The 11,688-nt window shown below is 57.9% G+C and overlaps 1 protein-coding gene across 7 annotated transcripts in view; it reads right to left on the bottom strand.

The window, feature by feature from the left end:
* The window catches only part of ITGB4 (integrin subunit beta 4), a 41,156-nt gene that overhangs the window by 11,866 nt on the left and 17,602 nt on the right, over positions 1-11,688 (bottom strand). For all 7 annotated transcript variants that reach the window (XM_017884695.1, XM_017884691.1, XM_017884689.1 and 4 more), the window contains exons 15-27: positions 10,022-10,125; positions 9,790-9,888; positions 9,481-9,610; positions 8,746-8,868; positions 8,547-8,653; positions 6,180-6,213; positions 5,812-6,003; positions 5,437-5,540; positions 5,055-5,113; positions 4,911-4,934; positions 3,443-3,591; positions 3,173-3,352; positions 2,075-2,223 (exon numbers count right to left, since the gene is read on the bottom strand). In XM_017884695.1, the coding sequence (XP_017740184.1) occupies positions 2,075-2,223; positions 3,173-3,352; positions 3,443-3,591; positions 4,911-4,934; positions 5,055-5,113; positions 5,437-5,540; positions 5,812-6,003; positions 6,180-6,213; positions 8,547-8,653; positions 8,746-8,868; positions 9,481-9,610; positions 9,790-9,888; positions 10,022-10,125 (1,454 nt within the window). The remainder of the gene's footprint in view (positions 1-2,074; positions 2,224-3,172; positions 3,353-3,442; positions 3,592-4,910; positions 4,935-5,054; positions 5,114-5,436; positions 5,541-5,811; positions 6,004-6,179; positions 6,214-8,546; positions 8,654-8,745; positions 8,869-9,480; positions 9,611-9,789; positions 9,889-10,021; positions 10,126-11,688) is intronic.

Here is an 11,688-nt window from a genome sequence, read left to right as displayed (position 1 = left end):
AAAAAAAAAAAAAAAAAAAAAAAAAAAAAAGACCAGCCTGGCCAACATGGCAAAACCCCATCTCTACTAAAGACACAAAAGCTAGGGCAGGCATGGTGGCTCATTCCTGTAATCCCAGCACTTTGGGAGGCCGAGGTGGGTGGATCACTTGAGGTCAGGAGTTCAAGACCAGCCTGGGCAACATAACAAGACCCTGACTCCCCAAAAAATTAAGAAGCAAAAAAACCCCACATGAAACAAAAAAAAGAAACAAAACTATGAAGCCTAAAACCCAGTCCAGCCTGTGTGCACCTGGATTTGGCTGTACCCCAGCACTGGGGCTCAGCAGTGAAGGTGATGCTGGCCCAGCCACAGCACTCCCTGCCTTGAATGGTTGCTCCTGCTGCTTGGCCCAGGGGAGGGCAAATCGTTACAGCCCTTGAGGAGTCTGGCCCGGGGACATGGGGTCTTTGATCCCAGCTCAAGAAGCCCAAAGCCCCCAGGACTGTGGCATATAGCGGGAGTTTATCTCCAAGAGGTTTGGCTGCCCTGTGGATCCTGGGTTGCAGGAGGGGACAGGAATGGTCTGGGCAGGTCCCTGGCCCATGAAGGAGGAAAGAGCCCTCTTGGCCTGAGTCCCTGGCAGCAATGGAGCCTCACCCAGGGTGTCACTGGCACCCTGGGCAGGTGAGACTCCCCTGCCACAGGGGGGCAGGAGCAGGTGAACATGTCCTTGGGAGGCCAGCCAGGGGCATGGCCAGCATCCAGGGACTCAAGCAGCTGCCATGTACTGCTTTGTCCTGGGAACCCAATGCAGCGCCCACGCAGCCCCCCAGGCTGCACCCTCGACCCCGTGGCGGAGCCTCACCCGGTTGCCCTGCGCAGTGCCATCCTGCGTGCGGTAGGAGACCTGAGACTTCCCGCCGTCCAGGACGCGCCGGATGACAGGGATGCGGGCCACCTGGTCCCCACGGCTGACCGAGTACTCAGGCTGCTCAAAGGACACCACATCTCTGGCTGCAAGGAGCCCGGGCACTGGTCAGTGCATGCTGGGCCCAGTCCCTTCCCACCTTCTGCTCTCCGGCAGCCCGGCCCAGCCCAGCCCAGAATCCAGGAGTCCACTTGGTTCCCTCCATGCATTGCCCTCTGGGAAAAGCACAGGAGCGAAATGGAAAATCCTTCCAGAGAAAGGTGAGGGACTGGGCGCAGTGGCTTGCACCTGTAATCCCAGCACTTTAGGAGGCCAAGGCAGGTGGATAATCTGAGGTCAGGAGTTCGAGACCAGCCTGGCCAACATGGCAAAACCCCATCTCTACTAAAGACACAAAAGCTAGGGCAGGCATGGTGGCTCATTCCTGTAATCCCAGCACTTTGGGAGGCCGAGGTGGGTGGATCACTTGAGGTCAGGAGTTCAAGACCAGCCTGGGCAACATAACAAGACCCTGACTCCCCAAAAAATTAAGAAGCAAAAAAACCCCACATGAAACAAAAAAAAGAAACAAAACTATGAAGCCTAAAACCCAGTCCAGCCTGTGTGCACCTGGATTTGGCTGTACCCCAGCACTGGGGCTCAGCAGTGAAGGTGATGCTGGCCCAGCCACAGCACTCCCTGCCTTGAATGGTTGCTCCTGCTGCTTGGCCCAGGGGAGGGCAAATCGTTACAGCCCTTGAGGAGTCTGGCCCGGGGACATGGGGTCTTTGATCCCAGCTCAAGAAGCCCAAAGCCCCAGGACTGTGGCATATAGCGGGAGTTTATCTCCAAGAGGTTTGGCTGCCCTGTGGATCCTGGGTTGCAGGAGGGGACAGGAATGGTCTGGGCAGGTCCCTGGCCCATGAAGGAGGAAAGAGCCCTCTTGGCCTGAGTCCCTGGCAGCAATGGAGCCTCACCCAGGGTGTCACTGGCACCCTGGGCAGGTGAGACTCCCCTGCCACAGGGGGGCAGGAGCAGGTGAACATGTCCTTGGGAGGCCAGCCAGGGGCATGGCCAGCATCCAGGGACTCAAGCAGCTGCCATGTACTGCTTTGTCCTGGGAACCCAATGCAGCGCCCACGCAGCCCCCCAGGCTGCACCCTCGACCCCGTGGCGGAGCCTCACCCGGTTGCCCTGCGCAGTGCCATCCTGCGTGCGGTAGGAGACCTGAGACTTCCCGCCGTCCAGGACGCGCCGGATGACAGGGATGCGGGCCACCTGGTCCCCACGGCTGACCGAGTACTCAGGCTGCTCAAAGGACACCACATCTCTGGCTGCAAGGAGCCCGGGCACTGGTCAGTGCATGCTGGGCCCAGTCCCTTCCCACCTTCTGCTCTCCGGCAGCCCGGCCCAGCCCAGCCCAGAATCCAGGAGTCCACTTGGTTCCCTCCATGCATTGCCCTCTGGGAAAAGCACAGGAGCGAAATGGAAAATCCTTCCAGAGAAAGGTGAGGGACTGGGCGCAGTGGCTTGCACCTGTAATCCCAGCACTTTAGGAGGCCAAGGCAGGTGGATAATCTGAGGTCAGGAGTTCGAGACCAGTCTGGCCAACATGGCAAAACCCCATCTCTACTAAAGATAGAAAAAGTAGCCGGGCATGGTGGCCAGCGCCTGTAATCCCAGCTACTCAGGAGGCTGAGGCAGGAGAATCACTTCAACCTGGGAGGCAGCTGTTGCAGTGAGCCGAGATGGTGCCATTGCACTCCAGCCTGGGTGGCAGAGTGAGACTCCATCTCAAGAAACAAAAAAAAGTGGGTCTGGAACAAAGTGTCCAGCAGACATCCTGGAAGGGCCAGGCAGAGGAGGGAGGCCAGGCACAGGCAGGACCAGAGATGGAGCCCTCAGCCCCACGGCTGGAGCAGAGCAGGAACAGGCCTGAGGCCTGTGGCTTCCGGCGCAGGTGGCAGGAGGGGTCAGATGTCCACGGTGCCATGTCTTGGCCAACCCCTCCTCTAGATAGAGAGGAGCAAGGGGCTGGCCCTTATGAGGATGCAACAGAAGCTTCCATTTACTGAGCGCTCACCACCAGGCACTTTGGCGAGGTAAACAGCCCTGTATTCCATAAAAGAGCTCTTACCCATTTTACAGATGGAGAAACCAAAGCTTGCAGAGGTTAAGTGACTAGCCCAGGCCACGTGGCCAGGTCACAATTCCACTTACGCAGGAGGAACCAGTGCCCCTGAGCCCCCATCTGCCTCCCTCACTCTCCCCACCCTGACCCACCTTGCTCCTTGATGATGGTGATGTTTACCAGACGGCGGCCAAGGGTGGCAGTGCCCGCAGGTACATCAATGGCCTCCACCAGCAGCTGCTTCTCCTCGTCGTCCTCAGGCCGGATAAAGAGGGGCACCCGTACGTCCACCAGCTCCACGCCCTCCTGGAACTCCACCATGCCCCGGGCGTCTGGGTGGGTTGGGAGGTGGTCAGAGGTGGGTCACAGGGCCACACGGGCAGGAGATACCAGGCAGTGGCACAGGGGACCCGCCCTCCTACCCTGGTCTGCAGTAAGGGTGTAGTAGCCAGGGGCCACCTTGAGGTCGTGGAAGGCCCTCTGTTCCACCTGCTTCTCTGTCAGCTTCAGCAGGGCCGGCTTGGCCGAGCGGGGCGCCATCAGCACTGTGTCCACAATGGTGTGGTCTTGCCTGGGTTGAGGGTGGAGGGCTCAGGCAGGGGAGGGGTCAGGCTGGCACCTGCTGCCCTATCCCTCCTGCCTGTCCTCTCCTCTTCAGGGGCCAGGATGTAAGACAGCAAGAAGTACAGGGTCTTCAGAGGCAGGCAGTGCTCCAGGCCCATGCCAGCCCTATGGCCTTTACCCTGCAGCCTCAGCCCAGCCATGGCACCTCCCTGTCCTCAGCGTCCTCCTCTGTGAAATGGGCTTCTCTGCCCACCTCATCAAGGGCTGGACAGCAAAGATGCTAAGGGTGTGAATGCTCAAGCCAGGCTGCTGCAGCCCCAGCCCTGGCTCTCGCTCTCGATAGCTGGATAACCTTGGGCAAGTCACTTACCCCTTTTGAACCTCAGCTTCCTCATCGGCAAAATGGGAACAGCAGTGATATCTACCTCACAGGCTTGCCGAGAGGGTTGGATAAGATAACCACAAGATAACCACACAGGGAAAGCCCTTAGGACCATGCTTGGCCGGTAGCAGGATCAGAAATGCTGGTCAGCCATTCTTTTTTTTTTTTTTCCGAGATAGTCTTGCTCTGTCGCCCAGGCTGGAGTGCAGTAGTGTGATCTCAGCTCACTGCAACCTCTGCCTCCCAGGTTCAAGCGATTCTCCTGCCTCAGCCTCCCAAGTAGCTAGGATTACAGGCGCCCGCCACCACGCCCGGCTAATTTTTGTATTTTTAGTAGAGATGGTATTTCACCATGTTGGCCTAGCTGGTCTTGAACTCCTGACCTGAGGTGATCCACCCGCCTCAGCGTCCCAAAATGCTGCAATTACAGGTGTAAGCCACACACCCAGCTAATGGTTCTTACTGATGGCCATGTGCTGTGATTCTAGCTCTGCTGTGCCTGCATCGAGACCCCCTCCTCACTCCCTCTCTCCCCCTGAAGGGCCAGGACTCGGAGTAGGACCTGGGGAAAAAGGTGTGTAACCTGCCTGGCCTCCAGAGGTGCACCCAGGATCCAGGTCTTGGACCCTGGAGCGGATGGAGATGGGTACCTGCTATCGCTAGTACTGGGTGGGGGGCTGGATGGTCACCTGTATGAGGGCAGGGACTGGGCTGATTTGCTTTTGCCTGCTCTAGTCCAGGGGCCACTTCATAGCAAGCACTTCACATTAGCATTTGTTGAAGAAATGGTCAAAGGAACGAATGAAGGTCCAAACCCGACGGACACATGTGGCCCTCCCTTCCTATGGGATGGAGATGGAGCAGGGATGGACGAGGCAGATGGCTGGGCTGGGGACAGGTGGGCAGGAAGTGGGGGCTGTCTCACCCGCCAGTCTTCTACTCACTTTTTCCCAGCATTGGGCTGCTGCCTGTGGGGACAAAGAGGGTGCTGTGAGCTAGACAGCTCTGCAGTGGAGCCTGGGGCTTCAGCTCCTGGAGTCGGTGGTAGGAGTGGCTCCCCAACCCAACCCAGGCACCCTGGGACTCACCGGAACTTGGTCTGCTGGAGCTTGTGTACACCGGAGATCTGCCTGTAGACTTCGTTCAGCTGCCAGGCAAGGGAGGGGTATCAGACTGGGCCTAGGCCACCCCATGGTAAGCCCTCAGGCTGGGGACCCAGGCAGCCTCTGTACCCAGAGGCCCTCAGGGTTGGCTGGGGCATGCCCCATGGGGCCGCATCCTGGGCCCAGGCTCTGGCCTCCTGCCCTCTGGAAACAGATACCAGGATGCCCCCTGCCAGACACAGATCCAGAGAGGCCCTTCTCCCCTAGTGAACGAATCTTGGTGCCACGACTGTGTTCGCTCTGCCCTGCCCACCCCACCCGCCCTCATACCCACATCTCTGGCCAGGCCTAGCTCCTGGGTCCTTACGTTCTCCTCCACCTCCTGGCGCAGCTGGGCACACTCCCGAGTGTCAGGCTTTAGCAGGTTCTCAGTGCAAAGGCGGGCCAGGCGCAAGGACAGCCCGTAGGGCACTAGGGAAAGGCGGTGGGAGGGAGTGAGATGGATGTGGTCAGCTCCCTGCATGACAGGCACCACAGAGCATCCCTCCAGCAACCATGCTAGGATCCGGGGATGCGTGGCCTAGTGGCATGAGGTTCATAGCGCCATCAGGACAGGGCAAAAGGTGGCTGAGCCCTGTCCCTGCACCCCACACCCAGAGAAGAGGCGTGCTGTGATCCCAGATCTGGAACAGAGGGGCTGAGGAGCACTGCCCAGAGCTGTGGCGCCCAGCCCTGCCCTCACCCAGCTCTGTGGGGTTGATGCTGGCAGCATGAGTGGCAAAGCCAGGCCGCTGCACGTTGTTGGTGACCTTCCAGCGGACCACGTCACGGCCCTTGAGGTTCCCACTGCGCAGCATGGGTGTGTCCAGGTGGTCTGAGGCCATCAGGTTCTCCCGCAGCATGTAGTGGTCTTCCTTAAAGCCCACCATGTGACCTGAAGGATGGGGTCCTCAGCATGGCACCCCTCCCTAGACCCGCACAGCCCAACCTCATCAGATGGGACCCCAGAGCCTCCAGCCTCTGCCGTTCCAGGTTCAGCTTCCCTCCATCCCAGCTCAGAGAAAGAGAGCAGTCAGAGCCCCCGCTGCCCCTGCGATGCCAGGCCCATACCTCGGTTGCAGCAAGGGAGAAGTGCCAGGCAGGCCTAGGAGACAAGGTGGGTGAAGGTGAGGCCTGAGACAACTGCCCTGGCCCAGGTAAGCCCTTCCAGCCATCCCGCCCCATGCCAATGGTCCAGAGGGGTGACAGTGCCTCCCCAGACACCAGAATATCCAGGTGTTGGCAGGGTGTAAGCATGGCACACAAGGACATAGAGGGGATGGGGGCAGAGGGCTCCCAAAGTTTGTGCTGTGGAACCCCTCATCCTGCCAGGTGCCCTGTAAAGGTTCTGTGGTCAGATTCACTTCGGAAGCACTGGATTCATTCCCCATGCCCCTCCTGCAGGTTCATTAGGCACAGGACTATATCAAAGCCTCTGAGAAGTCCTGCAGAGAAGAAACTTGTTTCTTTTCTTTTTTTTTTTTTTTTTTTTTTTTTTTTGAGACGATGTCTCACTCTGTTGCCCAGGCTGGAATGCAGTGGCGCGATCTTGGCTCATTGCAACCTCTGCCTCCCAGGTTCAAGCAATTCTTCTGACTCAGCACCCCCAGTAACTGGGATTACAGGCGCCCGCCTCCATGCCTAGCTAATTTTGTATTTCTCTTTTTTTTTTTGAGACGGCGTCTCACTCTGTTGTCAGGCTGGAGTGCAGTGATGTGGTCTTGGCTCACTGCAACCTCCACCTCCTGGGTTCAAGTGATTCTCCTGCTTCAGCCTCCCAAGTAGCTGGGATTACAGGCACACGCCACCATGCCTGGCTAATTTTTGTATTTTTGGTAGAGATGGGGTTTCACCATGTTGGCCGGGCTGGTCTTGAACTCCTGACCTCAAGTGATCCACCCGCCTTGGCCTCCCAAAGTGCTGGGATTACAGGCGTGAGCCACTGTAACTTAAATAAGTTTAAGAAACTTGTTTGTCAAACCCCATGCTACAGGTTTAAGAAACTTGTTTCTTAAATCTTTTTTTTTTTTTTTCTTTTTGAGACAGAGTCTCACTCTGTCACCCAGGCTGGAGTGCAGTGGCATAATCATAGCCTCAAAATCCCAGACTCAAGCGATCCTCCTGCCTCAGCTTTCCAAGTAACTGGGAATACAGGCATGCGCAACTGTGCCTGGCTCAAACCTATTTGATCACATATCTCCTTTCCTATGTAATGCACACTAATATCCCACAATACTGGTGGTTACTACAGAGTGTGGTCTGCTGCCTACAGTCCCCACTCAGCCATGCCATCCTCCACATTTTCCTCTCTCTTATCTATTCTCCCCAAGGACCACCAGCTCCTGGCGGGCAGGGCCCTTCCTTCCCTGTTGTGGCTCCCAGGCCCTTCGCACGTGGCTGACCCCAGAACAGGTGCTCTCAGGGATCTGCCCACCGATGACTGAGGGGGTCCTGGGCAGGCACTAGAGCTGGGGAATATGTGGGCTCAGCTTGCCTCAGCCCCTTCTGAGGACTGTGCATTTGTCACCTGCCTCTCAGCCCCAATTTCTCCATCTGTCATAGGGCATAGTGACCTTGCCCCACTGGCCTCATGGGGTGATGGGGGCGGAGAAATGGAGTCACATGGACATGCTGTGGCGACAGCACAAAGAAGAACGCTGAGCTAAGCAGAGAGCGGATGCTGGCAAGGGCTGAGCTGGGGGCTGGGGCTCCAGGATGACTCGGGCTAGGAGCTCATAGGCGTCACCATCATTACTGTCACTTGGGAAGCTGGATGGGGTTGGTGTGGGTCTTGCCAAGGCAGGGCGGGGGCGATGGTACATGCTACAGGTCAGTCCCTTCTGAACTTCACTAATTTAAGCTTCAGCTCCATTTTCTGAGGTCAATTCTATGACCTTCACTTTATAGATGAGGGAACTGAGGCATGGAGAGATTAAGTAATTTGCCCAAGGTCACACAGCTGGGACCAGAATCCAGACAGCTGGGCTTCACGGGCTGAAGGCTCTGGCTAGAAAGCTGCAGGGGTGGGGATGGTGGTGGGCTGTTGGGGGAACCATAGGGAGGTCGGAGACCCTGATGGGGGTTGGAGACCCTGAGAAGGACCCTGATGGAAGGTGGGGACCCTGTCAGGGAGGGGACCCTGGTGAGGTGGGGACCCAGGACGGGGTTGCGGACCCTGGTGAGGTGGGGAACCAGGATGGGGTTGGGGACCCTGGGGAAGTGGGGACCGTGGTAGAGGATGGGGGCCCTGTTGGGGTGGGGACTCTGGGGAGGTGGAGACCCAGGAGGGGGTTGGGGACCTGGAGTGGAGGGTGGGCTCTTGGGGTGGGATCCTGGGGGTGGGACCAGGCGGGCTGGGACCCCCTGGTGGAGGGTGGGGCCCTGTTGGGGTGGGGACCTTGGGGAGGTGAGGCCCTGGGAGGGACCCCGGGCTCTTACCTTGCAGCAGGCGCAGTACTTCCAGCAGAGCAGCAGCAGCAGGGCCAGGAGTGGCAGGAGGAAGAGGAGCAGGGGAATGAGCCACCAGAAGGAGCTGGGAGGGCAGTCTGGAGAGAAGAGGCAGGGGGAGGTGGTGCCTGCCCTCCCCGCCAAGCTCTGACAACACGCCCCCTCCCTGCACCCGGTCCCACCAGCTCACCCTTCTTCTTGTGCACCAGGACGGTGCTGTTGGGCCCAGGGGCGCCGTCGCCTTCCATGGTGTAGCTGTAGGTGCAGTCATCATCCTCGTCCCGGAAGGAGCAGCGCACCACCACCTCCTCGGCTGTACCCACAGCCGGTCAGCAGGGCACCCCAGTCACACCCCTCCGCCCCAGAGGACCCCAGGTCTACTCTGGGACCTGCCTCACCCACAGCAGGGCCTCCTGGGGAAGAGTGGAAGTCCTTGCAAAGCCGTGCTCTCACCTGGCACAGGGACGGGTGAGGCAGGGGCTCCCCTGATCAGGAGCATCAGAGTCTAGAAACCTACCTCCCCCACTTCCCTGACCTGGACATCACCCAGAAGCTCAGTGTCCAGAAAACATATCTGACCTCAAGGAGGGGAGGCTGCGTGTCTCTAAAGCGTGACCATGTACCCCTGCTGTGTGCATGCCCCTGCCCAAGTCAGGTGCCTCCCACCAAGACTCTTGGTACCTTCCTGGGCCAGACTGTGTCCCATCGCCTGGGTTCTGTGCCTCCTGCTCAGGCTTTTACCCTTTTCTGAGACTTGGTGTCCTCTATCTGGGTTCTGTGGTCCCTCCCAGCTCTGGAGTTCCAGTCCGGACTGTGTAGCCTTAGCCCAGACTGCAAACCCCTGTCCAGGTGATGACATCCTTGCCCTGTTGGATGCCCCCTGCCTAGGCTCTCAGCACCTCCAACCCTCAGCCCCTGCCCCTACCTCTCTTAAGCTCGTCCACCATCTTGACCTTGAAGTTGCATTCCTCACATGTGCGCCCCTTCTTCTCCCCGGTGCCCCATGCCTGGCACTGCACGCAGGAGCGTAGGTCCTCGCAGAGGCCCGGGTGGATCTTGGTGGGGAAAGGCAGGGCAGATAGGCACTGTGTTGGGTGGGCTTCTGCCAGATCCCCGCTGCTCCCCAAACCTCTTGCCCTTGGCCAGCTCCTGTGGCATCAGGCTTAGCCCCTCCTGCCCACCCTGGCCTGTGCTTTGGGTTCCCACGCCCACACCCCGTAGGTCCTGGCCTCACCGCCGAGTAGTTGATCTCACAGATGGTGTCCGTGTAAAGTGACTGCTGGTGGCAGTGGCAACGGCCACACTCACAGTGGCCACGTCCATTACAGATGCCCTGGGGTAGGAGGGGGCACCAGTGAGCCAGCTGTGCCCCATCCCTGCCTGCTCCCTCTCCTCGCTCCATAGGGTTCTCTCTGGAGAGGGTGGGTCGTCCTGACAGACACCATCTGTCTTATGCCCAGGCCTACCCCATTGCTGTCGATGCAGGTGGCATTGCTGAGGGGACAGTCACAGCTTGGGCCTGTCCAACCAGGCTCACACACACACTGGCCCATGGAGCAGCGTCCTCGGTCTGCAGAGAGGGACAGGGAAGGGAGATGAGAGCTACATCTGCACCTGTAGACCAGGCTGCCCACCTGGCAGGGAGGACCTGTGGGAGCAGAACTGTGGGAACTAGAATGCCACTACCCTGGGGTAGAAGTCATCTCTTCCTCACTTTCCTGGAATCTCCTTCCCTAGAGATTCTGCCTCCATCCTGCCTACCTTCCACTCTGCAGCCAGAGTAATCATCTCAAAACAAATCCAATCATGTGGCTCCTGCTCCCCTGACTGAGAACCTCTAATGGGTCCTGGCCAATGCAATAAGGTCAGAAAAAGAAATAAGATGTATAAGCTTTAGAAGGTGAGAAATAAGGCCAGGAAAGGCCGGGCACGGCGGCTAACAACTGTAATCCCAGCACTTTGGGAGGCTGAAGCGGGCAGATCATGAGGCCAGGAGATCGAGACCATCCTGGCTAACAGGGTGAAATCCCGCCTCCACTAAAAAATACAAAAAAATTAGCCGGGCGTGGTGGCAGGTGCCTAAAGTCCCAGCTACTCGGTAGGCTGAGGTAGGAGAATGGCGTGAACCTGGGAGGTGGAGCTTGCAGTGAGCCGAGATTGTGCCACTGCACTCCAGCCTGGGCGACAGAGTGAGACTCCATCTCAAAAAAAAAAAAAAAAAGAAAGAAAGAAAGAAGGCCAGGCAAGGTGGCTCACTCCTGTAATCCCAGCACTGGGAAGCTAAGGCGGGTGGATCATGAGGTCAAGAGACTGAGACCATCCTTGCCAACCTGGAGGAACCTCATCTCTACTAAAAATACAAAAATTAGCTGGGCGTGGTGGCGCATATCTGTAGTCCTGGCTACTCAGGAGGCTGAGGCAGGAGAATCGCTTGAACCCGGGGGGCAGAGGTTGCAGTGAGCCAAGACTGCACTCCAGCCTGGTGACAGAGCAAGATTCCGTCTCAAAAAAAAAAAAAAAAAAGAGAAAAAGAAATAAAACTGTCAGCTGGGCGTGGTGGCTCACACCTGTAATCCTAGCACTTTGGGAGGCTGAGGCGAGAGGATCACTTGAGCTCAGGAGTTCAAGACCAGCCTGGGCCGGGCGCGGTGGCTCAAGCCTATAATCCCAGCACTTTGGGAGGCCGAGACGGGCGGATCACGAGGTCAGGAGATCGGGACCATCTTGGCTAACACGGTGAAACTCCGTCTCTACTAAAAAAAAAACAAAAAAACTAGCCAAGCGATGTGGCAGGCGCCTGTAGTCCCAGCTACTTGGGAGGCTGAGGCAGGAGAATGGCGTAAACCCGGGAGGCGGAGCTTGCAGTGAGCCGAGATCGCGCCACTGTACTCCAGCCTGGGCGACAGGGCGAGACTCCGTCTCAAAACAAACAAACAAACAAACAAACAAACAAAGAAACAAACTAGCCGGGCGAGGTGGTGGGCACCTGTAGTCCCAGCTACTTGGGAGGCCGAGGCAGGAGAATGGCATAAACCCAGGAGGCGGAGCTTGTAGTGAGCTGAGGTCTGGCCACTGCACTCCAGCCTGGGTGATAGAGCGAGACTCCGTCTCAAAAAAAAAAAAAAAAAAAAAC

The sequence above is a fragment of the Rhinopithecus bieti genome, unplaced genomic scaffold (genome assembly GCF_001698545.2).
Source record: "Rhinopithecus bieti isolate Rb0 unplaced genomic scaffold, ASM169854v2 scaffold_13400, whole genome shotgun sequence".
Lineage (NCBI taxonomy): Eukaryota > Metazoa > Chordata > Mammalia > Primates > Cercopithecidae > Rhinopithecus > Rhinopithecus bieti.
The sequence above is the reverse complement of the archived record's forward strand: the minus strand, read 5'-3'. Positions and strand labels throughout refer to the sequence as shown.